Source organism: Ptychodera flava, chromosome 20 (genome assembly GCF_041260155.1).
Source record: "Ptychodera flava strain L36383 chromosome 20, AS_Pfla_20210202, whole genome shotgun sequence".
Classification (NCBI taxonomy): domain Eukaryota; kingdom Metazoa; phylum Hemichordata; class Enteropneusta; family Ptychoderidae; genus Ptychodera; species Ptychodera flava.
The window spans coordinates 14,178,024-14,205,560 of NC_091947.1; the positions used below are offsets into that span (position 1 = coordinate 14,178,024).

At 37.2% G+C, this 27,537-nt stretch overlaps 1 protein-coding gene across 1 annotated transcript; it reads left to right on the forward strand.

Moving 5' to 3' along the window:
• On the forward strand, positions 1–27,447 carry LOC139120103 (uncharacterized). The gene is made up of 14 exons (XM_070684193.1): positions 1–50; positions 1,064–1,469; positions 2,225–2,308; positions 3,593–3,696; positions 4,508–4,633; positions 5,941–6,036; positions 6,438–6,510; positions 7,898–7,983; positions 8,478–8,592; positions 9,706–9,793; positions 14,292–14,957; positions 15,520–15,622; positions 16,666–16,753; positions 17,624–27,447. Exons 2-14 carry the CDS (start codon positions 1,220–1,222, stop codon positions 17,821–17,823), a joined length of 2,079 nt encoding a protein of 692 aa, XP_070540294.1. The 5' UTR covers positions 1–50; positions 1,064–1,219; the 3' UTR covers positions 17,824–27,447.
• Positions 27,448–27,537: the final 90 nt, after the last annotated feature.

Here is a 27,537-nt window from a genome sequence, read left to right on the forward strand (position 1 = left end):
CCCGGATACTATCACAGCTGGTTTCCTATCTCAACTTTCGCAACAACTAGGTAGGCAAAGCTCTATTAAATGTGACCTTTGAACTCTGTCATTGCCAAAATGGCATTGTATGCTTGTGATGACTGCAGAGAATTGCACATATGCTCCATTAAATGTGACCTTTGAACTCTACCATTCCCAAAATGGCATTGTATGCGTGCGATGACTGCAGAGAATGAGAGATGGGTTCAAAAGTTCAAACGCATAATGTCAAAAAGAATTCCACAAGTATTGCCTGCAACCCTTCACACTATTTTGAAATTATATTGCTGATATTGATCAAAGTTCTGTTCTTGCGAATTCTCAACAAGAATGATAATTTTTGTCAAAAAGGACAATAAGTGTAGTCCAAAACTCTCAGTACCTTGCATCAGACTTTCAATAAGATTCCCCATCTAGAAAACCAAATAATATTGCAGTGGTCAAATTCTTTCATGTTATTGTAAACATTCGTTGCAAATATGCCCTTGTTGTACCGTGTTTTGTGACTTAACTTTTTCTAAATCTCAATGATTCTGCCTGTCTCAGCTGAGTGCTGATGCAAACCACTCTACCATCTGTCAGCTGTTGTTGTTCACATCTAAGTCACACAGCGTATCAGCGTGTGGGTTGCCCGCCTTGATGCCAGTTACACTGATAACAATTCTGCAACTTTTTCAGTTTAATCAATATTTGATATCAGAAAAAATTACAAATTGTCAAACTGAATGTGGTGGTTTTCATACCAGAAATCTACATTGAACATTGACCAAAGTGGGGCAAAGATATTTGATTTAATTTGTGTGATTACATCTGCCCATTTGAATATGGAAATTTTAAATCTGTTTCACTTTAAAATGCCAAAGGAAGTTTCAAAAGTTCCAAAATTTTTTTCTGCATTTTTTTGAACCTGAGACTTCTGTTAGATTTATGTACACAATTGTTTCTTCAAAATGTATGACATTCAGGGTATAGACACCGAATCCTATGTTATTTAATGAACTCTGACACAATGTGATAAAATTTTAATGAAATTTGATTCCAGTGTCGTGTAAGAAGTGGGAGCTTGAAAGCCAGAACCTTATTGGTGCAATATGTGGCATTATTGTTTAATATCAGCAATATATGGATCCATTCCGTATTGGACAACGTCACGTTGGAATACCACAATGTTGACAGACTGTCTGCGAGTAAAATAAGTATGGATGCAGCCAGTGTCACCAATGACCAATCAAGCAGCAGCAGCATCCCAGGTGACCAATCAGAGACGGGAAACAAAAACGTGGACCAATCAGGAAATAGGCAAACATCAGGCAGGGATTCTACCAGTGCAGGTTCTCCAGTGCACAGAGATGTTGTCATAGAGACATCCCCAGGTGATGAAATTGCGGTAAAATCAACTTCAGAAATATCAGAGGATGGACAGCGAAAATCACGGCAATCTTCAGAAAGTGAGTACCACTGTACTTCATCAGGTGACAAATATGACTTCTTGTGCTGTAATCATATTCTGTGTTGATTTCATTTCTACTTTGAACATAAGAATGTATCTTTAAAGCAGTATGCGCTTCGAAAGTAAACAACTTAAACTTTTGCTCAAACTTTCCTAATGAACTTTCAACCATTCTCTTACTAAATCAATAAAAATCAAGGGTCACCGTGCAAACTTTTGAACTAGTGAAACAAACTGCCCGACATTTTGCAATATTTGAAATTCAAAATGGCTGCCATTCCTGTGTCAACTCTATGGGGGGGAGATTAAATTTCAAATTTTCCAAAAAACTAAGATGGTGAAAGTTTTTCTTGCTCCAAGACCTTTAAATGAGCCCTCCATATGTCGTAGATCAGAAAAGAATTGTAGAAATTTGAGAGTCTGAATATCTGTCCCCAAGGCGTGTTCTGTCTTACTGATATTCAGCACAAAGTAAAAGATAATTTTATGATGTGATGTCAAAGCATGTTACAGTCATTTGGATTTTACATCAGTTTGTTTCTCAAATCAAACACCAATATTACAAGTTCTTTTCACCCCAGAAAAAGAATTTAACCTACCACTCCCCAAAAATGTGATACAATATGATCAACTGGCAAAGACATCCTGAGGTTTATATGTTGATCAGGGCAAACCAGTGCATCTCTGTTTTTTACCAATCCACTTCACATTTATCCATCTCATCTAAAACATACTTCTCTTTTCTTTCCACAGTTGATGAATATGATGAGATGTACGCCAGTCTAGCCAGGTTCTCTGTGCTCATACTTGGTAACCTAGCAACCATTAATGATAAAGGTACGATCAGCATTTTTCGGCAGTGACTGCCTTCAAAGCTGCACCAGCTGCAACTTTTAATGTGCTTTTCAATAATTTTATCTGGTTTGTATGAAAGAAAGAATTTTTTCTTACTTTGCTCCTCCCAAAAATCAATTTATTGAACGTGTCAATACAGCCTGTGTACCTGTGTATGGAAGTCCAGTGTTATTGTAACAATTTGGACCAGAATTCATCTGTCGGTAAGCAGGGCGCTGACACAGACTGTGCTTTTTTGCCAGGTTAATACCGTGTTTCGACATACTTTTTGGAACTGAGAAGGATAGGAAAATGTTTGTTTTTAATAGAACAGCTGGTGATGGCAGTTTTATCAAAAGGGGAAAACATCAGACAGTAGTCTTTTTCAAGTAATTGATAGTATGGAGCTGGAAATAAATAGGTGTTTATGTCTCTGTCTTCATAAATATCACCCAATGGCACAGTTTGTCCAGGAACTTTGAGGATTTTTGAACTCTTCAAGTTTATAGTCCTATACCAATACATGAAATACATGTATGTACCAGTAAACCTCTTTTGGGCCAGAGACAACACGTCGATGTGGCTGTGACAGTGGTTATGCTGCACCCATGCAAGATTTATATAGCAAGGATTAGACTCAGTCCACACAGCAGGAAGTTGTCATTGGACGTTTTTAGATTTATTGGATCTATTTCAGGATTAGGGTTCAGGTTAAGGACCGGGTCACAGCAAGGGGTCAGGGTCAAGGCTAGGGTTGTAATAGCAATCCTGAAATTGATACCATAAAGTTTATGATATTTGACGGCTACTTCCTATTTTGTCTAGTGTGCCCCATATATTATATTTTATGGCTTCCATTTGTCATAAATACGCATAGCATGTAACTTTCTGGATCAGGCAATGTCTGTTGTCTACATTTTCGAATCTTTATGTACATGTACATGTATGTACATGTATATACATACACCTTTATGTTGGTCCGCTAAAAACTTTGAAACAACATCTTTAACCTCAATACTTTCTGTAAAGAAACAACATAATTTGTGGATGGGGATTTTATCCAAATGACTACAGGTGCTAGTCTCAAACATATGCAAATGAGACTAAAAATGTGAAAAAAATTAACTAAAGTCAAAATCTCAGAAACTACCATTCCAAATGCTTTTATATTTAATCTAGATATTTTGTCAGGGATGGTCCAATTTGGATTAAACAGATTCCCAAAATTTTTAGATTTTAATTGTTTACAATTTTTTTACATTTTTTTCTTTCATATTTCTCTTGCAGAAACTTCTCGTCTTTGCCGTGAAGTGCTGTGTAAATCTGGTGCTATACATAATCTATGGTGTACACTGTTGTGTTCCGGTGGGCCTTTGAAATTCAGCATTACTGTAAGTTTAGATGTACTGTAACAACAAAGTGACCTGTACTTCCACATCCATGCTGCTTTTTAGTGTCATTTTGCTGTTTTCATTTGACTCAACATTTTGTAAGATTACGTCTTCCCAAACAGTCACATTAAGTTGATCGCATCTATGTTATATTTCACATGTTGGTGATTCAAAATTTGATGCACCCAACAGTATCTGTTTTCTCTGTACGTCGTCATCCACAAACCAGATATACTGACACTGTGAAATACTTCAGGGTTTTCCACAAGGGGATTTTAGGGGTGGGCCACTCCACTGTCTTTAGAGCAATCTGTTCATATGTAAATAAGCATACAAAATAATATATTTTCACAAGAAAAGAATATGCAAATTATACACTGTTATGTAAATTTGTCATCCTCTGTTTTTCAAAGTTGTGGAGAACACTGTACTGGCTTCTCTTTACTAGCCAGAATACACGTTCAGTGCAGAAAAAGGGAATTTGATTTTCCCTTTTTGTTTTAGCAAAAGAGTAAGCTGATTAAAATGAAACACTGGAGTATAAATTAACCATATAACATAACTTGAAAAGTGTTGCAAGTTCCCACTGGCCCTTCTACAGTGTGCCCTCTAACAAAAGAGATTTCAGGAAACTTCTGAGTCAATTGAAAAATTTGTGAAATTTTCTTGAGTCACAATGTATAATTTCCTATTCAACTGAAAATCTTCTTGCGTCACATCACGAGAGCAGTTAAACCAAAATGCAGTGTACAATCACGGTGAACTCAGTCCAGACTTCTGTTTCACATAGTAGGCATCCTTCTGTTGATAGGTACCCACTGTGTATGCGCTGACAAAACTTTCCTGCACCGAGTGGAAACCGTTTCCAACCCACGGCGTCTTGTTGAATGTCAGTGACAAAACTGCTGCACTACTACTCACTGGAGATTGTCTGGAGGTGAGTAACTATAGTGGTTGGAGGAGGGGGTTGTGTGGAGAATAGTCACTAATGTTGGTGAGGGAGGGCTGTTATTGTATGGAGATAAGAAACTACAGTGGGTAAGGTAGGGGGTTTGTGTGGTAAGTCACTTCAGTGGGTACAGGAGAAAGTTTATATGGTGAGTCACTACAGTGCCAGTGGGTGGGAGAGGGGGGGGGGTTATGTGGAGGTGAGTCAATATAATGGGTGGGAAAGTATATGAGGTGAGTTACTACAGTGGGTGGGTGGGAGAGGGGTTCATGTGGAAGTTAGTCACCTGCAGAGAGGGTAGGGGAAGGTGTTTGCGTTGAGGTGAATCACTACTACAGTGGATGGGGGAGGGGGTTTATGTGGAGGTGAGTAACTGCAGTGTGTTGGGAGAGGGTACTGTTGAGGGTAGTCACCAGGGTTTATTACAAAGGTTGGGTCACCACCATTGGTGTAGCATGGTATTAAAGTGTTGTTTTGATTGAGGTCAATCTCTGTGAAGGGTTGAGAGGTTTTTGGGATGCCTAGTCTTTAGTCATGATAAGTGCAAAAGGAGAATTTGCTGGCCATGACTCACCACGGTGTTGGAATGGCAAAGAGGATTTATCTAATGTTAAGGTGCCTCAAAACTGAAATATCGCAACTTTTGCTCTAACTTTCCCCAAATCAAGAATAAAAATAATGGGTCATTGTGCAACTTTTGGTACCAGAGATACAATTATTTACCGATATTTGGAATTCAAAATAGCCACAACGCCCACGTTAACTCTGTGGGGAAAATTACATTTTAAATTTTCACAAAACTAAAACAAAGAAAAGTTTTCTTACTCCAACAGCTTCAGAAAAAGTTTTTGAAGTTGTCCCTTACCGTAGATACCTTCTAACTTTTTACGGCTGACTCGCAGCGTGTTTGCAAGGTTATATCTGATTGGTCGATTGTCACTATTCACAGCCACTTAGGGAGTCTATTTGTATTGTTTTCATTATATTGGTAAGATTCAGCCACCCAATTGGATAACAGCTTCGAAATCGCTGCGAGTCGGCCCACTTTTTAAACAGTTTTTCAATTTTAATGCAATACACAATACATCACCAACAAAATACAACCATAAAGCAATTTTTATTTTTATTTTTTTTAGTGGTTACTTGAATTCCATCCATATACTAGTATTTTAGAACTTTGTGCAATCTCTCTATTCCAATCATGAACGGTATTTGCATTTATTGTAAATTTGTTTTGCAATTTTTAAGATAATTTTGGTTATGTTGTCTTGAGCACAATGATTCTCTTTATACAGGTACGCAATGATAACTGGACATTTGAGAGTATTCGCACCCAGCTACCTGTTAACGTATCAGAAATGGATGAAATTCCACTTGGATGGTACTATGAGGTAGGTGAAAACTTTGTGTGAGGGTAACTACACAATACGAGTGTAGAAAATCTCCCAAAGTCTTGCTGAAAACCTTTGAACAGACTTTTGTAATATCAACAAACAATACTTTGATGGTGATTTCCATGAGCAACTCTCTAATGAAAACTTTCTTGTGATATTTCAGTGGCTTTAAACACTCTTTACTTTTCCATAATTATTGCAAATGAACAACAAAGCTTCACATACACAAGATATAAAACTTATGGTACTACATCAATGCATAAATCCCAGTCATGCATTGCTGTGAAATTTGCACAAGACATAAAACAATCCAATAGGGACTTTGCTTTCGAATGTGATGGTTATTTTGAATTTATAACGCATGATTGTTTTCATTTGTTTAACATCTTTGTTTTCAGGTAACACTGAAATCCAGCAGTATAATGCAAGTAGGCTGGGCGTCAAAGCATTGTCACTTCAGTCCAGAAAAGGGTAAACTCTAAAACCATTTCTTTCAGTAATGCTTGATTTTATCTACGATCACGCAGTCATTGACATAGACTTGGTTCAAGTCTGTGATTGTGAATGTTTGAGTGGAGTGAACGCAATGATTTGTATTCTGCTTTCATGTGAAACGCACGTGTGAATGGACGTGATGAGTAGGGTGAACACGATGAGGGGAGTGAACGCTATACAGCGGAGTTTCACCCGGAATCACAGACTTAGCTTTCTTGCACGATCTGCATTGCTATAAATTATTCATGAGATGACGTTTTCTGTACTCATATATTATTCATAAGATGACATCACTAAATTTTACACATTGGGAGGAGTTACCAATTGACCCAAACGAGAGGTGCATAAAACTCACATGGCGTTGTTGACAAAATGTCGAGTGCGATCACTCCCACAAAAGTCAGCGCGACCTCTGTTGTATCACCGAAAACGCGTGAAAATATCTGTGTTGTTTGTGGGGCCCATGTTGCAAAATGCGAAAATCGTCGCCGGTTATTCAAGGATGGGAAAAGACACCGTCCTTACAGTTGTAGCCTGTTCTCTTACGTGCCCAAAGCGATGGAAATCAAAACAATGTGGGGCGACTTTGTATGTCAGTGATTTTCCGCTGCCGGTTGGTGCGCAGACGAACACATCTTTTCCCTCAATGTAACTCTCAACAAGCTTTCTTTGGTAATCTCGCATGATAAGCGATGGTCGACCGATCAGTAGTAAAACGCGGTTGATGTACGAACTTGATGCCATTATTCTCCCAGATATAAAACGTACTCGATGTCTAGCTTTGCACGGAGATGACAACAAACTTTTTAATGCATGCAGAGGTTTATTAGCAATGCGTTCTTCTTATTGGCCAGAATAACGGCGGGGGCTGTCAATCATTTTGTATTTGCTCTAAGTCACTGTGTACACAGTCCGTCTCACCGCCTGTACTTTGCAAGAAGTCCAAGTCGGTGAATCCGGCAGAAACTAACTCACTACTACGCAGACTCACACGTGACGCATTCAATCGCTGGGAAAACCTGGATTGAGCTGCCAAATTCCGGATAGGTTTGTACGAAATAGGAGAGACACTATTATAAATGATTTTATTTTTTTAAAATTCACCGACTTGAACCAAGTCTATCATTGACACAGTTGATGTGATATGTGTAAGCAGACAATGTCAGTTATCGGGCCTTTGTTCTTTGGCACACGCATCTCCTTTGATATTTGTAGAGCTGCCCCTTATAATTTTCTGTCACACACCATGGTGTTAGGGTATTGTCTGTAATCGTTCTTGTTTTTACTTCAGCGGTCATCATCAGCTTTCAAAAAATGTCAGGATAAACCGTTACTCAATACAACTTTACTTGTGATTCTGTAGGTCTTGGTGTTGGGGATGATATTCACTCCTATGCCTTTGACGGAGGCAGGTGTAAAGTTTGGAATGGACCAATCACAGAGCAGATGGTGAGTTTGCAAGTAACCATGGCAATAACATCCTGTGTGACCTTTGGTATTTCTGTGACCTGTGCCATATTAGATACAAAGAGTTGTGCCAAGTGATTTTGCAAACTGGGGCTGGTATGACGAAAACATATCTATGTTACTGCGGGTTGTATGACCTGTGACCTGTATTTGATCAGCTGCGAAAACAAAATGTCAAAAAAATTTTTACAGGTCAACCAATAATGTACAAAGATGATGGTTTTAATGTAGAAAGGAAGATTTTACATGAGTGTATGCTGACCTGAACTAGCAAAATGTACGAACTTGAAAATATTACCCCAAAACAATAAAATAAATAAGCATAAAGCTGTAATTCACAATAGAAATCAATTGCACAAGCATAGAAGTTATCCATTACGGATAGTGAGTGGCATTGTCCACTCAATCAAAAGTATTTCTGCAACAGACCTATGTCACTTTCCCCGCTCATTTGACTACATGTCCTTCTTTGACAGAATAATGATTATGGAACAGAATGGCGTGACGGTGACATTGTTAGCTGTCTCCTTTGTTCCGATGGTTCATTATCATTTTGGCTCAATGGTGTTGATTGCGGTGTTGCTTTCAGAGGTAAGCAAGCACCATTAAAAAGATCAGCTAAAGTGAATTTCATTTTCAGTTTAGTTTAATTCATTATATACAGGTTTATTGCCAGTTCGTAATAGGTTTTTAATTCGCACCTTTTTGTCACAAAACAAAGGAAGCTCATATAACTTCACATCTCAGTGAAATTTAATTTATTAATTAGCATAATAGGTTAGACCTGGAATGCAAACGGAACATGGTACAGACAAACCCACACCCACAGAAATACCTGTATTTCTGTCCATGTCTGTACACATGGGTTTGAGTGTATCGGCATCACATGATCTCTTTGGCGTACTGGGTCTGCAGAACACCATGCGTCCTTTTCATTCTGTTTTAGAACCATTGAACACTGACCAATGATGTCAATATTTGGACATCATATGGGTTTAATTTGGCAAGTCTTCCAGCCATAAATTTCTCATAAAACATAAAATTATTTTGCGGTATGTTTTTACGCAAGAGATCGCTACCAAAGGACACCAAATTCCCAGCAGGTTTGAACTGCATACACACTTCCTCAAAAATAATGCATTGGTATGTTTTACCTGCCTAAAAAATCAAACTTAAAGCCTACGTGCAGATACGTGTATATTTTAAAAGTATGAATAATTCATAGTTGTTCAGATTGAGTTGAGTTTTTGATTTCACCAAATTTCTGTGCAAAACAGCCAGTAGTTTTCCTTTTCAATGTCAAACAGATGACTGGAAACTTTTGCACAAGTCCATTTATGATGTGCCTTCAGGGTCTTTTAGGCAAAATATGTCCATCAAAACTGTTTTTTCCAATTTTCAATAAAGTACATAACCATATTTTCCTTCAGCAGAAACTGGTGATTACGTCTCAGAGATTGTTAACTTTTCAATCTGGAAGGGGGAAACACGCTTTGTCCAACAGACACATACAATACTCTTGTTTGAAAAGATAAAAAAGTTTCAAAATTAGACAAAGAAAGAATTTTTACAGAGTTCTTCATCATGGTTTTGGCACTAGTAAACGTCCAACAAGATAGGTCAAATAACTTCTTTGAAATCATGACTGTCACTGGATTCTATCTCATCATAATCAAATCAAATCAAATAATTTATTTTCGACAGACATAGACCTTGGAGAAGCCTGGTATCCGGCTTGTTCTTTGTCGACAGATCAGCAGATTAGGTTTAACTTTGGAGCCACGCCATTCAGGTCAGTTACTGTGCTCCAATATCATATAGAAATGAACACCTGTTCAGCTACACTTAAAATCAATGTGTGTGTGTGTCTTTGTGTATGAATGTGTCTGTGTGTACCATATATCTGTGCATCTTTGCATATCAATGTCCAAGGTTGTATACTTAAATGAGTGTTGAATACAAAAAGACATCATTTCAAAGTCTGATGAATGGTGTAAAATGATTTCTTGATGTTTTATCATTCAAAACATTTGAATTGCTAAACAGAGTATGCATCAGGGACTCTCATTGAGAATTTTACATCAGTACTTAAAACATGGCAGGACTGAAAACAATGTCTTTGGAATCTTAATATCGCTATCTCTAAATCTATCTACATAGCAGGTTAGATCTGTAACTTTCCCTAGTTTCAAGCATGGAGACTTCAGATATACATGGCAGTTAATTGTACTCAGAGCAGAGCAGAATGGCAAACTGGTTGCTTTTCTCTTTAATTAAACTAGAGTTCTGTCTGTAGGATGATTCTGTTGCATCTTGAATAGAGATGTATGTGAGTTAATTGATAAGTTCAACCATAGGGAAGTGAAGTGGCTCAACTCTGTGTTTTTTACAAAGATTCAGCTTTAGATTCAGAAACAGACAGATTTTGAAATTTTTGAAGGAAATTCTGTGGTTTACTCAAAGTCAGTGACATTGTTCATAAGTTGTGTGATTCGATCAAATTTCTCGACATGAGTGATGACGTCAACGTTGTTGATTTTGGCTCTTCGTATATCAGCTCGTGCTGTGCACTGAGTAGTGCATTAAGCAGTCCATCAAATATACATGAATTTGACAGACACTGATGGTGTGCATTTCTGACCTTTTGGCCGTTTTCAGCTTCAATTTATTTGGCTCGGAAGAGGGGGATAGTTTGATGCTGGAAAATGCCTCCGTCAGTGGACCAATTAGCGGATCTGTAGATGCATGAATAATTGATACCATGCCTCCTTTTCCAGTACACCGAGTTGCACTGGTGAATTTTTCAAGGGAATTGAAATCATTTACTTTGAGGTCTTCAGTAGTTTTTAGTCCCCGCGGACGAAGTCCGGCGGGGACTTATAGATTGGGTCCCGTCCGTCCGTCCGTCCGTCCGTCCGTCCGTCCGTCCGTCATCAACAGTTTCTCAGACACTGCCGAACCAATTTCGTTCAAACTTGGCACAAAGGCATAGCACTATGACCTACAGATGCACGTCGATTTATTTTGTGATACGATCGAATTTGGCCGCGAGGCGGCCATTTTGTTGCGATTTTTCATGTCTTTGGACCATAACTCAGACATCCTTGAGCAGATTATGTTCAAACTTGGCACAAAGGCATAACACTATGGCTTACATATCCATGTCAAATAATTTTGCGATATAATCCAATATGGGCGCGAGGCGGCCATTTTGTTGCGATTTTTCATGTCTTTGGACCATAACTCAGACATCCTTGAGCAGATTATGTTCAAACTTGGCACAAAGGCATAACACTATGGCTTACATATCCATGTCAAATAATTTTGCGATATAATCCAATATGGGCGCGAGGCGGCCATTTTGTTGCGATTTTTCGTGTCTTTGAACCATAACTCAAACATCCTCGAACTGATTCTGTTCAAACTTGGCACAAAGGCATAACACTATGGCCTACACATGCATGTCAAATTATATTGCGATACGATCCAATATGGGCGTGAGGCGGCCATTTTGTTGCGATTTTCATGTCTATGGACCATGACTCAGACATTCTTGAACCGATTCTGTTCAAATTTGGCACAAAAGCAAAATAGTATGCCCTTCATATGAACACCAATTTATTTTGTGAAATGATCCAATATGGCTGACAGGTGGCCATTTTTTTGCGATTTTTTTCATGTCTTTGAACCGTAACTCAAACATCCTTGAACCGATTTTGTTCAAACTTGGCACAAAGGCAAAGCACGTACTATGGCATGCATATGCATGTATCAATTAACCTTGCGATAGGATCCAATATGGCTGCAGAACTGCCATTTTGTTGTAATTTTGCATGTCTTTGAAGCATAATTCAAAGGTCATTACACCCATTTTGTCCAAACTTGGCACAAAGATCAAGCACTATGGCATACATGTCAATTTACTTCGTGACATGTTCCAATATGGCTGCCAGATTGTAAATTTTTTTCCAATATCTCTGCCCGATGGTCTTTTTTGGATTTTTTCATGTCTTTGGGGTTAATAATCATATGCAAATATTCCTTAACCAATGTTGTTGAGACTTGGTACAAAGATAAAGTACTATGGCATACATATGCATGTCTACTAATTTTGTGCTATGATCCATATGGTCAAAAGACAGCCATTTGATTTCAATTTTGGTGTGATTTTTTTATGTCTTTGAAACATAAACATAGGTCACTGTCCCTCGATGGACTGATTTTGTTCAAACGTGATACGAAGATAAAATACTATGGCTGCATTCTTGTGCACATTAAATTGTTTCATTATATGATCCGAAATAGCTGATGGCTGATTACAACAACATACCCAATCCCATAGCATTTCGAAAATTCCACCAAACCATGTGTATAGTATGTGCCGTCATGACACTAGAGGCAGTGAGGGCATCGTTATGTGTGATGTAATCAACAGTTCCTTCAGTGGTCATTACCGGCAGAGATGAGTCATTTATTGAACGTTCCTCAGATTACTTTATTATGCAAGTCACAGGCCTGATGCACCCGTTGCATCAATGTCATTCCACAGCGACCTAGACCACAGCTACCTAGACACCAAAGATTATAACAAAATGGACAAGCGGGGACTGTGTCATCAACGATGACTTGTTAGAGAAGGACCTTGTTCGCGTGCGGAGTCCGCCCCTTCATGAAGGAAAGTATACTGTCCTTAGACAGAGTTCAGCCCACCCATCAAAGTGCTGATGTCTTATTACTGCGAAGCATTCAGTATATGTAGTTTGTAAAGGGAAACATAATTTGTAACATCTCGTCTATAGTCTAAGAGTAAAGCTTTGTTCACTCACTATGCGTGTCCACTTCAAATTGTTGTTTCACGACGCTGTTCAATCAAGTTTTATTCACAACAAATTTCTCTTCACTGATTTGAAAGTTTCTGTTCTCAAGGTTTGGTCGTTGACGTAAAAGAGTATTTTTACAATCATTCTAACCCTAGAACATGAGTAGCATAAGAATTCAGAAGATTGCCATCTAACAGAACAAATTCCCAGAGGTTTTGTCCATGACAAATTACTCCTCACTGTTAAGGAACTTTCTGCTGTTGCTGGGGTTGATCCGTGAACATCTTGCTCATCCAAATGAAAGAACAGTTTTCCAAACATTTTAATAATGATTCATCGGCAGTAGAATAAAGCACATTTATTCATGACTGGTTTCTTGCCTCTTTGGTTTTCAATCCCGGCAAATTTCCTGTCAATGATAGGCCATTTCTGTACTCATGTCAATATTATATCTTTGCACACTGTTTTCATTGACATTAACCCTTCCACCCCCATTTGTCTTTAGAGGTCTAACTTTATCATAGAACACAATGAAATTGGTTCAAACCACAGTGATGAAAAGGTTAACCCTTACCATAAATGTTTTATAGACTTCCATAGGATTATGTGGAATCTTGTTTCTCTATAGAATTCTGTTGGAAATGATGCTTAACTTCTCTAGAACTTTTATAGATATGTATAGAAGATCTATAAGCTGTAGAATTCTATAGAATCCTATCAAGTCTTTTCATAAGCTAGCCAGAGAGCACTTCCAAACATTGTAACACTGGATCATGAGTAGCAGAGAGTTCAGTTAAGGCAAGTTTCCCTTTTCACTGGCTGTCACTTAGTCTTTCTTTCATCTACCGGTATTGTGCACTTTGTCACCCGTATTATATTTGTGGTCAGCAAACCTGAAGATAAGTGGTTACAATCCACTTGACTGTGTTAGGGAGCCTTTCATACTGGATGGGTAGAAGTGCAACCCCTAGGATGATTTTATAATTTGTTGCAGCCTGATGTTATCCCAATACAACTTACTTTAACTTTTTCAGCTACACTTTGTAATTCTACTTTAAAATTTGTGCTTTTCATTTGTTCTGATAATTTCATCATGTCATGTATTACCAAGTAACTATAGGTAACAAGAAGACTTTGAAATAGCAATATCATGGTGTTTATTTTGCACCTGTAATAACTTTTTAGTCCATCAGTGATTGTCAAATAAAAATCCCTGTTGCATAACATCTTTGCTCTTTCTCCATCGCTTATGGTGTTACCCCTGATGATGGGTATTTCTGAAAATACCACCAAAGGGTAGAATTTACTAGGACATACACCCTGGTATTTTTGTGAATAACTTTGTGTTACCAATATGCAGTGTGTTTCTCTACACAAACACACAAAAATAAGACAAAACATCCATTTACAGTAATTTTGCTTTTCTTCTGATATTGATCGCATCATATCATCTTCTATTTCATATGTCAGGAACAAGATGCCAGATGGGTTTGTACCGGTGAATGCAGTTTCACAGGCAGGCTCTTATCTTGACAAGAGGAATGCCGATGATTCAGTTCCCGATCTTTCCGGCCAATCAGCTACAACAAAGCCGTCAATGGCATGGTGGGTACCATTGGACAATGAGTCTGAGTCACATGATCAGGAGCAGCCGACGGAAGTAGCTCCTGAAGCTGGGGATGACCAAGATCAGCCAATCAGCAGCCACAGTGCCTTAAATGACATTTTAAACAGGAGCTTCTCTCCAATCGGCATTGATGTTACGTCAGATTTTGGGGACAACCATCACTACTCACCAATAAGCAGCGGCGTTAGATATGACGGCGCCGGTGACAGTCAGTACCCACCTATGGATGACAATATCATTGTAGATATCGAAGATGAGGAACTAAGTCTGCAAGATGGTGGAGGTGACCAGCCATGTGAACCAGTCAACATTGATTTCATGAATGACAATGCTGATCATGGGGTGTATCCACCAATCAACACGAGCCTTACAGATGAAGATGGAGCTGGAGATGACACGGCCTATCGTCCAACCGTCAAAGATATTGCTGATGTCGGTGGAGGGCAAGCAGAGAGCCACCCACCACCATCCCTGTATTTTGAAATCTGTCTAACATGCAATGATCAAAGGTACGATATCACAGAATTGAATAATACTCTTTCTTGTCTCTTCAGCAGTTTGAAAGTTAAAGTGGTATCTGCTCTTCAATCAAGCAGCTGGTGAACCTTGCTTGCAACGAAATACAATGTTTCAGAAAAGGGGTGAATATTGTGTTGCCAGTTGGATGACTGACTAAACAACTGAGTTGGTGTTGCAACTAGAAATACTGGCATATTCTTCTCTGTGTGTTGGTACAAGTTCCACTCAATTCCATCCATTCATACTTTCCAAACCATGTAACATTCAACAAGTCAGACAACAGCCGAAATTGACTAGCTATTCACTGATTCTAGCCAGTTGTCCTTCATATCAACGATTTCCTCCCCCATGATTGGGATATGCTCTCTTTGAGTCCCTCCCACTCCACAGTCATCCCCCAATCACAGTCTGCCTCCAATTTGTACAGGTTTTTGAACACACTGAATTCACGGTGACTTTTACCTAGGTATAGCTACTTTCCCAACAGTGAAATAGTTCAGTCATTTGAAGTACATTGCAGTCACAAATATTTTTCATGATTGTCTTTCACAGGCCATTGTCGTTTGGTTTCCGTAACATGGACGACAGCCAGTCTGTCCAAGCATTGGTCTGTCCTGATGACACAATGCTGATGCCTGATGGAGACAAAGTGAAGGTAAAGATTACTTAGAGCCTGGAGTCAAAAGAACATCAAATCTGTGTTAAACCTTTGTAGTAGTTTAAATGTTACCAAGGTGTTACTGGACCAAATCCATAGCCAGAGTTTAATGCTAGCCCAGTGTCTTCTGTTGGGGTGTTTATACAGTTAATAGATTGTGAATTCCCTGTCCATTGTATATAAAAGTTATCAGTGATGACAGATCACATCTATCAATGAGGAAAACCCAGTGACTGAAACACATGTTTTTACTCATGTTTCAAAATTTTCTTTATTGGTTTCTTTGCTAACTAACTTTCAGAAAGTTTGTTTTGACATCTTAGTATTATACCTGTATAAAAAGCATACATTTTTGTTCATATTTTAACATTTTACAGTTTCTGTCTGCTTAGATATTACCCCAAAATAATCTTGTTTTGTTTTCCCACTTTGGATTGACCTATTAATCAAAACATATTCCCTGTGCCAAGTTATGCCAAGTTATTAAATTTTGTTTGTTTTAATATTACTGCCTTATAAAATTCACAGTATATGGAAATTGATTGAGAAACATTATGCCAGTGTGATCTTAATGAAGGTCACCATAGCAAAATTGGAAAGCAATGTGGTCAAGAGAGACAGGATGAACAAAATTTGCCAGTATAATTACATAATTTCTTTGTGTTTATCTAATCTTACACACATGATGGATAACACTCAGTGTACAGGGGAAGTTGTACAAAGGCAACATGTCACTTTATACTGCTAGAGTTGTCCATTTAGCTTTGTGTAAACCAGGCAATGATATAGTTTCTGGAAATCTGATGGAAACTCGTCTCATCAACAGAACACAAAATAGGTGACATACAACATCTCTGCAATACTTCAACATTACAGCGTTTATTGTAAGGATTTGATTTCAATTACATACGGTAGGAGAGAATAATGATATTAAAGCAGTTGTATGATTGTATTTCATGTAGAGAGTACATTTTGCAATGTAGAGATTTTTTGCACACCGCAAAATAGATCATTCTGTTCTTGTGTGATCACTTTTTCAGTTTTCACATCAACATCAACTGATACTTGGATGTGGACTCTTGCTGCCCCCTGGAGCGTGTTTCTTCACCATCAATGGCCAACCAATCAGTAAGTGCACTTTGACCTCTCACCTTTCACCCTCCCCCAGTTGGGATAATCATGATAATGGATGCAGTGTCTCTCTTAAATTTAACCAAAGTGAAGGAGTTCTGGAAGGCCCCATGTACTGCATGCCTATAATTAGAGAATTACCTGGCCTTGAACTTCTGCCTAGATGTGCTCTGCCTTCATTTGCATGTGTGATTTTTAATGCAATATATTAAAATTAAAAATAACCACTTCTATGATCTTATGTTTAATATCAATTTCATTGACACAGTGCAAAATGTATGTATGTTTATCCATGTATGCTTGCATGCTATATATCTATGTCAGTGTTTCAGTAAAATTGTCTGTATTTGTCGCCCGACTGTGTGTGTATAGATCAGTGTTTGGGGTGGAATGTGTTTGTGTATATATCATTGCAATTATGTTTAATTACTCTTTATCTGTATCAGGGGTCAGTATCTGTTCAGTGTCATCTATTTGTATGTCCCTTGTGTACCTGTATTCAAATACAGTTGCTGTGGCTGTTCATTACATCATACAAGTCAACTCGTTAATTATAAATATGTCCCAAATTGTGCTGTAATATCGGTTTAACCAGGTGTCAATTGACTTTTTGTACTGGTTTATTTTGAGGTACTTTCTGCGTATGGTAATATGGAAATATCTGACCAGCCCCTTCACTAATTTGTAACAGTACCAGCTGTGAGCCAGAAATCTTTAACAAGGGACTGTGTACCAACCGGAAAATTTCAAGAATTAAGAGATACAGTCTAGCACAGAAAACCATTGAATGGTGACTCATTACCAATCATCTAGCTCTCGACAGCTTTTTTTTAAGTGAAGTAAAAATTTGTTGCATTTATTTTTCAGAGTTTTTGTATACTTTCTACGACGAGGAGATAGGACAGGGCCCTCTGCTGCCGTACATCAGCGACCCATACCTACACTTGAATGTCGGCGACACGTACTTCATGTATGAAGCAGGCAACGAACGTGAGATCAGACTCGGAATGGCAGCCTTGCTACACGACTACCATGAAAGCAGAATTCTGGCACACGCTGCCTTATAAAACCCAGGCAAGATCAAACACAGACCCCATGATGTGTCACAGGTCGAAAATCGGGTCACTTTTTTTTACAGTACTGTTTAAACACAAAGATGATATAGTACTGGTGTTTTTCTGTGTTTATAAGTGTATCTATGCCATGTGGTATGATGAGATACACAGAGCTGTCAGGGGCCCCTGTTTCAAATCAGCTTCCTGTGATGTAATCATCCCTCTTAGCCAACTCACCCATGTACAGGGTCAGGCTTACCGCTGAAAACTGTCCAAATAAGCTGTTATACATGCTGTGATTAAAATTCAGTAATTTTTGGATCTGATTTGGTCAGATTTAAAGTCATAATCTACAATAAGGATACACCTGGTAAAGAAGCTTGTGATCAAGTGTTCTCACCGACACATCTAGAGTCCATTCACCATGAACGGTCCCTGACATGATTTTGTCTTTTCCAGCAAAACCCAATTTTTGCTTGCTTTCATTTTCCCTCATGTTTGCAATCTTGCTTTCATTCATGTTTTGTCTAGCCCTATGCTTTAAGCACCATCAAGACATTGAGTCAAGACAGACAGTACAGGGCCATCTTTTGTGTCTTGAACTAAGATGATACAGTATCCTAGCAACAGTGAGTCAGTGAATCATAACATTAAGCCATTTATACAATTTTACGTGTAGTACTTGAAAACTTTGCTATTGATTTTTATCATTTACATGATGGATTGATGCTCTGTCAATCATGTTTTTTTTTGCAAAATAATATTGCATTTCACTGGGTGGTTTTTGATTCAGATGGAAATGAGTTTGTAGTTCAGTCACGCTGTGCATTGTCAAAATTGACAGTCAGCATTTGTAACCTTGACCTTAGCTACCTGATACGAGTCAGAATATACCAGTGCTCAGTTGAGTCAGCTTAATCTAAACAATGTCACAGTAAGCTAGGATCTAAAACCGATCCATCAGATCTGAAAGATTCAATGAGAAAAGACATTTTCATTGCAAAATGAAGGTGACTTAATACCTTTTTGTGTATGTAGGCACATTTTTGAAAATATCAGATGAAAAGATACTCTAAAATCATCATGGATTATCCAAAGTGGTTATGAAGTAAGTTTGAAAACTATTATTAGTATTAAAGCATTGTACCTATTGTAAGCTGCTAGTAAAATTACTGCCTTTTGTGTTTATTTGTATGAACCATGGACATTTCAGAAATGAAAAATAATTCTTTGTCAGTTGAAACCAGGTCCATTTTGCCCATGTTCAATAGAGAGTAATCATATCCTTGTTTTTCTCTGCTCAAAGCAATACCACAGAATATTGTCCATTTAACTTTCGTTTATATGTGTTGTCAAAATAGTCAATGAAGTGATGGGCTTATATTGCACGCCAAAAGTAGCAGTAGGCTGGGAAAGTGTTAATGAGGATAATGACATTTTAAAAGGAAATTCCATTGATCTGTTTTAGATGTTGTGCATCTGCAGACTCACCTAAACAAGATGTCTCCACCACTGAATAGCTTTATAAGACACATATTTCTAATTTGGTGAAAAAATATGTAGTCACATGAATTGAAGATAAATCAATAATTAGAGCAATCTATAATGTCCACAAGATAGATTGCCAGCTGATTGTGTTTGTAAACAAGCTCACTTTGTGGAACCCCACAAGGCACATAGTCTCTTATCATAGGAGTTAGAAATTCTTGAATTCACGGTCATTTGAACTTTTGAAAGAAATAACCTTGCAACAAACACTCATTGGCTTCTATTTCCAACCTCTCACAATCTGAGAAGTATGATTTCTGAGTTTCCTGTAACAAGTGCATCATATTTTATTTATTTTTTTTATTTTTATTTCAGAGTAAATACTGTTCAAGGGGTTCTGCAAATTTGAGGATTTTATAATCTGGCATTTTATCATCAGCAGGTTGAATTATCTGCTGAGATCAGAATAGCCCATAAACAAAGATTACACCAGGTCACTGGCAGGAACTCCCCAGTTCAAAGGTCAACCAACTGAAAAAGTTGTCAATTTATTGACCCTTGACCCCCGTATCAATAAGTAAACCTCTTTGCCTGAAAGGAAGTATTGTACTTGTATGAAGATTTAGGGTTAAAGTACTTGCTAGATTTAGTCCGTACATCAATTATGAGGATAGTACATGGAATTTAGAAGGCTTGGGATATGCAAAACCCCGTTTCTGCCAAGCGTATTGTAGATATGCAATGTTTACAAGCCAAAGTGAGCACTCAAGACAGTAAATTGCCCGGAAAAGTAACCATGATAGACTGCAAGCATAAGCTTAAAAGTGCACTGACAGATATCTCAAGCCAGAGATATATTCTTTCAACTTTGACCTTTCACCTGTGTGTAATTCATCCTATTTCACTGAACTCAACAATGGCAACATTGTTTCAGCAAGGAATTAAGGGCATAATCGAAGAAGATTGTGACTAGATTCATTCATTTGCCTGAAATCACTTTATTTCCTGTATTTCAGATTACATTATTCACTGATACTCAAAGTATATAAATTATCAAATTAATTGAGCAGATTCTAACAGATGGGGATTTTAACAACAAATCTAATAGCAACATTAATTTTCTTTCCAGATAGGAAATTTACTGTCCAACATGGCCATTTATGTTTTAAAGCCACAATGTCTTCTTATAAATTGATATATGTAAAAAGCACTGATTCTGCCATATAGGGACTTGTAAATAGATTTTATTTGCCTGTGGTCATTTCTATGTCACTGCAGCTGCCAAAATAATGTCTGTCATATAAACATTCAGATGAAAGTAGTTGTCTCTGTCTTTGAAATGCAGCCCTTCTCACAAAATAATACCACTAGGAATGCTACTAATGTACCTCATGAATTCATTTTTGTAGATTAAAAAAAACATATTTGACTGAAATTGAAGACTGTATGGATTTTGGAGAGGAGGTTTCTCAGTGTTATTTCATCTTGATGGGATGTTCAGAGCTCGATAGAAAGCTATAATAATTATTTGTTGTATCATCTCATGCATACTGGAATGTCACAGATTGGTTTTACATTTAGCTTGTTTGAAGCTGCAAACATTTCCTGCATGTCCAGAATTGTTTGATAAAACAATTTCAAAAATGGCATAGTTATGTTGACGCTTGGGAACATTCTTCATGCGTGTGTCAGTGCTGCTAAGCCAGTTTGATTTTTAACCATTTCAAGCATTGAATGTTCGTACAACTTCATCGTTTTGTACCCTGAGATGGGACCACTTAGGAGGGAAATTGTGGTGATTAGATTTAACCTGAGCGCTGCAAGTACAAGCCAAAACTGTCAATGCCACAGAAAGGCACCCTTTCCCAACCTCCCCCACCCCACCCCAATCACAGTCCTCCCCACAACAGCCCACCAGAAAACAACCCACATAATCGCACCACAAAATTTACTCAGAACTTTTGAGTATTAGCTTGTCACTGTGAACAAAAAAAAATGTCCGCCACACTTGTACAACGTTTGCCTTTGTGAAGATCGAACAATAGTACTGGATACAAATTCAGCGTATTTATAACTATTTGTGACAGAAAAGCTCTTGTGGAAATTCAACCACAGTAAAGAGTGTGTGTGTTTGTTTTGTGTAAGCAGCTGCTTATTTTGGCATTCAATTGACAGAAGAGTTTAAACAGGGGTGATAAATGTTTTCAATTCTGCAAAGGATTTCGCAGGGCTGGCACATGATATCCAATTAGACTGATATACTGTTGTGTTTTGTACAAAAAGCAGGTCGGCCACAGCCTTTCAACATCATACACATAGAACTTACTGCTTGCATTTAAAATTTTACCAATTTGCCGAAAATCCAACAAAAATTTACAATAATGCCAAATAAAATGCATCAAGATTTTTCAGGGATTTTTTCTAAGATTTAAATATTTTGACCAATATTGAAATTGAATGATTTGTATGGTAGTGTGTTTACTTGAACGAAAAACTGACTTCCCATATATTCCATAAATTCAAACAGCCGTGGACATTGCAAGCACTCAGGATTTACAAACTAAATAATGCATGATTGTTGAATAGAAACGGCCTCACATAATATTTTCTGGTTATATGGGTAACTATTTTGAAGTTCTTGAGGACAATTTCTAACGATGTTATTTAGATCCACTCTGTTGATCAGTGTGCTTTCAAGCCATCGTGACCAAAATTGCATAATAATATGTAGATACACATCTGTCTTGTTGTGTTATGGACTTCTGCTTGTGAGTTCAATATTGAAACAAAATAATTTCAGCCTCGTTCATTATCAAACGACAAGCACAGCTATAAATAAGCAGTCTATATGGAAATTTAAAAATTATTCTTTGAAACTGGAAAATGCCCTATAAGCTCAGTTAATGAGTTAATATTCAAATACACCCAAATTACCAGTATTTGGATTATAAAGCCATGTTTGACTGCATACAGTGAAAGAATGATTTCCACTGTAGTAGTTCATTTAAACTCTGATAATGGCTGTGGAATTCTTTTTTTTCAAATTTATTATATACTTAACTTTTTCAGTCATTGTATAATTTGTAAATATTGATTGTTGCTTTGCTGTACTTATTTATTTATTTTGAATGGATTTATTTTTAACCTAGACAAAGCAAGCATCTAAAACGGCCATTATTTTCGATGTGTATGTCATCTAGGTCAAAGCCAGTAAAGGCATTTTTGGTGATAGGCTGAACCTGCTACAGATCAGCAGACTGACTGTAGTCAGAATGATAAAAAACAAAATTGTTAAAATATTATCCTTCTTAAACCTCATCATTCCAAGTGTAAAAATTGTACCGGCAGTTCTGTGCAGCTGTTTTTTTATTGCAAAGACAATAAAGCTTACATAAAAAATGTAAACTCGCTTTTGAAAAAAAAATGAGTCATTTCCTTTCTATTTGCTCAAAGATCAGTAGACAAGTAAATTGTGTATATCAGTACTGTGCTTTTTTGAATTTATTAGTTTCCCCGAGTGACAGTTGAATTGAGAGTCGTCAATTTGACTGATGATTCAACGTTAATGATGTTGAGTCAACCCTCAACTCCAATTTCAGCATCCACTCACATCCTGGTGGTAATTTGAATTCTAAGAATACGTACACAATACTCAGGCAGAGTAACATTGAAGGGGGTTGAAAATTGGGGTGTTTGCCCGAGGCTATTGCAGTCTACCCTGACAGCTTAGTCAGGCCATCTATCATTTTCTAAGGATGGAGTTGTCAGCCTAATTTCACAATCTTGTCAAACCTCCTGTCAGCAATAGTAAGCATTGATGGTCTTATAGATTTTGTGGTCTCCCCTAAACCCTGAAAATACAACATTACGTACACCTGTGTGTGTTTCACCTATGAACACCTAACCTTCCATGTATTGCCATAATTAGCTGGTGCACACACAGCTTGCAATTAACATAAATGAAATTTTAAATATTTTTTTTATGTTTTCTTTGTCAGTGTTCAGTTGTAAAGCATCAAAAATGAATCCTTGGCACACAGTTACCGGGTACTTCAGATGAATTTTACCCCAGTCTATAATGAAATTTTTTTACATTTCCGGTTGATTTTTTTTTGAAACAAAAAAGTGAGGGAAACGGACAGGTGATAATGTTTCAATGGTCTGTCAATGGACATAAGTTACCGTATGCAAATGGGGAGGTGGCAGCTGTCCCTTGTTACACTATGAAAGCAGTGACAGGACAATACAATGTTATCTGTTATGCACACTGCATTGTACATTACCTTTCATTGTTTTCTTTTGAGTCAGTCCGTGGGGAACACCATTGGTACAGCCACTTAGCTTGGTTGAAACAAAATCACATGGCTTTTTCACAAAGTACAGATGAACAAACCACAAAGTCAAAATTACTGTCATGATTAATTTTTTAAGGGGTTTGATAATTTTGCATTTATAAATTTGACCCGTTGGAAAATATATGCATGGATCAGGTGCTTGTGTTTTAATATAAATGTTACTACATCTGAAATAAGAGAAAACTAACAGGTTGATTTAAACAGGCTTAGCATACATTTCATTAAACGTACCTTTCCCTAGATTGTCTTTCTAGTATTGAAAAGACAGATTTTGGTGTGAATTTCTGTGATTTTTGTGAATACAAAAATGTAAATTGCAGTATTGATGCCGGCAATTCTTAGAAACTTGAAGGGGCATTGTTTGTCAGCAAAAAATTAAATCGACATCTGTAAATGGAAGGGTTACAGAATCAATGAAATTCTTGTGGGTATATGAGAAATTTAATATATCAAAAATTGCCCCTCTGGCTGTCGAAAATCAGTTGTGTAAACATGATAGATCGAGTCTAAGTTTGTGCACTGAATTTCAAATTCTTGGATACATCTTTTTGATTAAAACATTGATTCTTTATTTTATCAGATTTGTGAACCAAATGAGCACAGAAATTACTCTCACAGTGATAGTGTATCGAGAACCACAACCTGTTTGTTAAATTTTACGTCTGGTTTCAAACGTTTATTTCTTTGTTGATTGATTTTCACATATGAGAGAAGACTCCTGTCTGTTCATTTGGTAAAAATAAAGCAGTGATAAAGAAAAATGTTTTAAATTATTTAAAAATGTAGTGATGCCGCTCATTTGTAACGATTCCATTTATATTTTTGACAAAAGACTTTTTCTTTCGTATAATAAAAGCAAGCAAAAAATAGTATCTTTTGTACTAACTTGACAGAGGAAAATGTTAAGCTATATTATTAATGTAAACACAGAGAGGGAAAAACACATTTTAATATGGTGTGGTTACAAGTACAACTTATGTATTTTTCCAAACTATGACGGATGTGATTGCATCATTGCTTAATAATTATACAAGTGGTAGTTATTTTGGGTTGAATCACAGGCGTACCCAGCAATTCAGTTGCCCGTGGGTGGAAGTTGAGTTCCTCCACAGTTCCTCAACTCACAAATTCTTTGCTCTTTTTCCTGTACTTGTTGAAGCCTGCATACTCACAAACACTCATTTCCTTCTGGAGAGAAAAACATCTTCTACATGCACACAGAACACCTGTGTATCAACATGTTTCTTTTTAAAAGCATTCTCTGCTCAGATCCATCCCGGCTGTCTCTGTGTGGTTTTGATGACCTTGTGTATTTCCGGTGCAAAGTAGGCACGGAATTTCATGAAAATAATGGATTTTCTTGGACTGGAGTGTGCTAGAGATTGAAAGGTTACAAGAGGACACGCAAGTCTGTCCTGATGGTACATAGTGCATGGTCAACATTCCATGGTGTTCATTACAGCTGCATTTCCTCCCCGGGGATGAACCCATTTCCAATTGTCAAAATATACTTGTACGAGACATGTCGAAACATAATTACCGTTTTAAATATCAAGCAGAAGTAAGACTCATTAACCTTCTCAATTTAGGGATGACATTGACTATATCAAATGGCAGGGAAATTTAATAATATCACTGAGCAGTGCACACTGCATCTGTGGAATGCAACGTTAAAATTTGTACTGTGTTGACTTGAATGGAGCTGAATTTTGTTTCAGGTACATGACACCATTACCCCAATTCATTGTGCTTTGTTTGGATTTTACATGGACAAACTTACAGAAGTCAAAACAATTGCTTACTTTTTGTGCACCTTTGATATTTACTACTTGTGTTTAATTACCATATAAAATGTTATTTTTTTTTCCTCGCAACAAATAAGTGAAGAACATGTGAATTAAGATTGCTGTACTTGTGCTCTCAAAACTTTGTCTGTTTTCTTGCCACTTTACTTATTCAACAATGGTATTCTGTGAAACTGTATTCATTATTTTATCTGAACACAATGTGTGAATTTTGCACTGTTGCGTTAACGGTGCAAGTCTGCCACATTATGCAATTTATTGGACTGGGTATAATTTTTAAGTGGGGGCAAGATTGCACTTTTACAAGTTCTTGTTCAGATTTAAAGTAAAGAACCGAAATTTAACAACAACCACAGATATTTATGTCTGTATCTATACAGCAGGTGTTTGATTACCCCAAATTTTAATTTGTTATTTTGTTCTACATGATAATCAGCCTAGCAGCAGTCATTTGCCGATTTGACTCATTGGTAGGGTTTCTCAAAACTAGCAGTATAATTTTGGACGTATTGGAAGTGGTTGCCGAATGCAGCAATTTTATCAACCAAAAAAAAGTCAAAATGCCAAAGTTGTTTCAAAGGTGAAGATTTATTTTCAAACCTTTGTAGCAGATAGTGTAGAAAATTTATGATGTGTAAATTATGTGTGTCATAAATTGTCTAAAAAAAGTGTGTCTTGCAGATTTGATTTATTTTTCAAAACAAATAGTTTTTGTGATATGATTGCTGCGAAATAGTTGTGTAAAACTCGCTGGACATGTACCCAGCTTTGTGAAGTAATTATTTCATTTTTAACATTGAATAGACATTGACAACCAGCACAATAACACTGTAGCCTATGTATTTTTTGCTTGTTGTTTTTATGGTGCTATAGTCATTGTTAACATTTTCTCTGATTTGGTGATTTGTTTTTCATTAGCGTTTTGTGCTAAAACACTAGCTAAGGTGACATGACCCTTGTGATTTGAGCCATTCAACTGTTGTCATTCTATTCATCCCCTTTGATTGACATTATTTGTTCTTTGCAACCTGCCACTTCAGATGATAAACACATGACCTTGTGTAAGGGGCCCCCTAGCTGAGAGAGGTGTTTCTGAAATCTCACACCGAGCGGCGGCGGCCATGTTGTACACGATGGGCTTTGAGTGTCGCACTGTCGAAGGCAGATTTGAACACCTTTTACAAGAAATCATAAAACATAAGACATACACTGAAGTTCCTTGATAAAAACACCACTAGTCCGCCACATTGGTTTTGTGTGTTTTCACCAATCTTTGGGTGTATGAACTGATCACAGTCGCCTCCAAAGTCAAAAACAACACATGTAGCCAGCATGGGACCAAATTGAAAACTTGTATTCTTTTCATCAGCACACATTTTTTGCGTAAAACATGCTTAAATTTTCTCAGAATTCTTCGATTTTCAGTGTTTAAACCAAGTTTATAATTTCTTTGTGACCTTTCTCTTTTAATTTTTCCTGCATAAAATTTGACGGCATGGTCTAATTATAATTGCATCTATTGATACACACTGGTGACAGAATTCTGTAACATATATTAAACATAAATATCAAGAGGGCATGTCCACCTTCTGTACATTTTTAGAAATCACAAATATTGATCAAGTGTGTTTTCAAATTCTGTAATTTCAAATAATGTTGCTGTGTTTGTATTATATAATTATCTGAAGCACTGAGTTCCTGTAGCAGTGGGGGCTACCGTGAGAATTTACTCATCTCAGTGATAGTGAATGCTGTCTATCCCAGAAAGTGGAAAAGGAAAAAACTTTGTTGATCATGAACAGATCTAAGTGTTCTATCATGTATGTCATTCCTGGTATACTCACTCGTAATGAAATATTATATTTTCTTACACTGGAAATTTTTCAGTATGCCATTGAGTCATTCTCTTTTAAATCCGTCCATTTCTGGAAGTTATCTATTTTAATTGTACCTTTTTACTGAAGAAAAATAAAATAATGATATTGTAACCTCAGTTGTATCATTTTTTGATGTTCAATCGATTTTTACAGAGTACGTAAAATTTGTGTTTATAAACTGACATCACTATCCCGGCATGG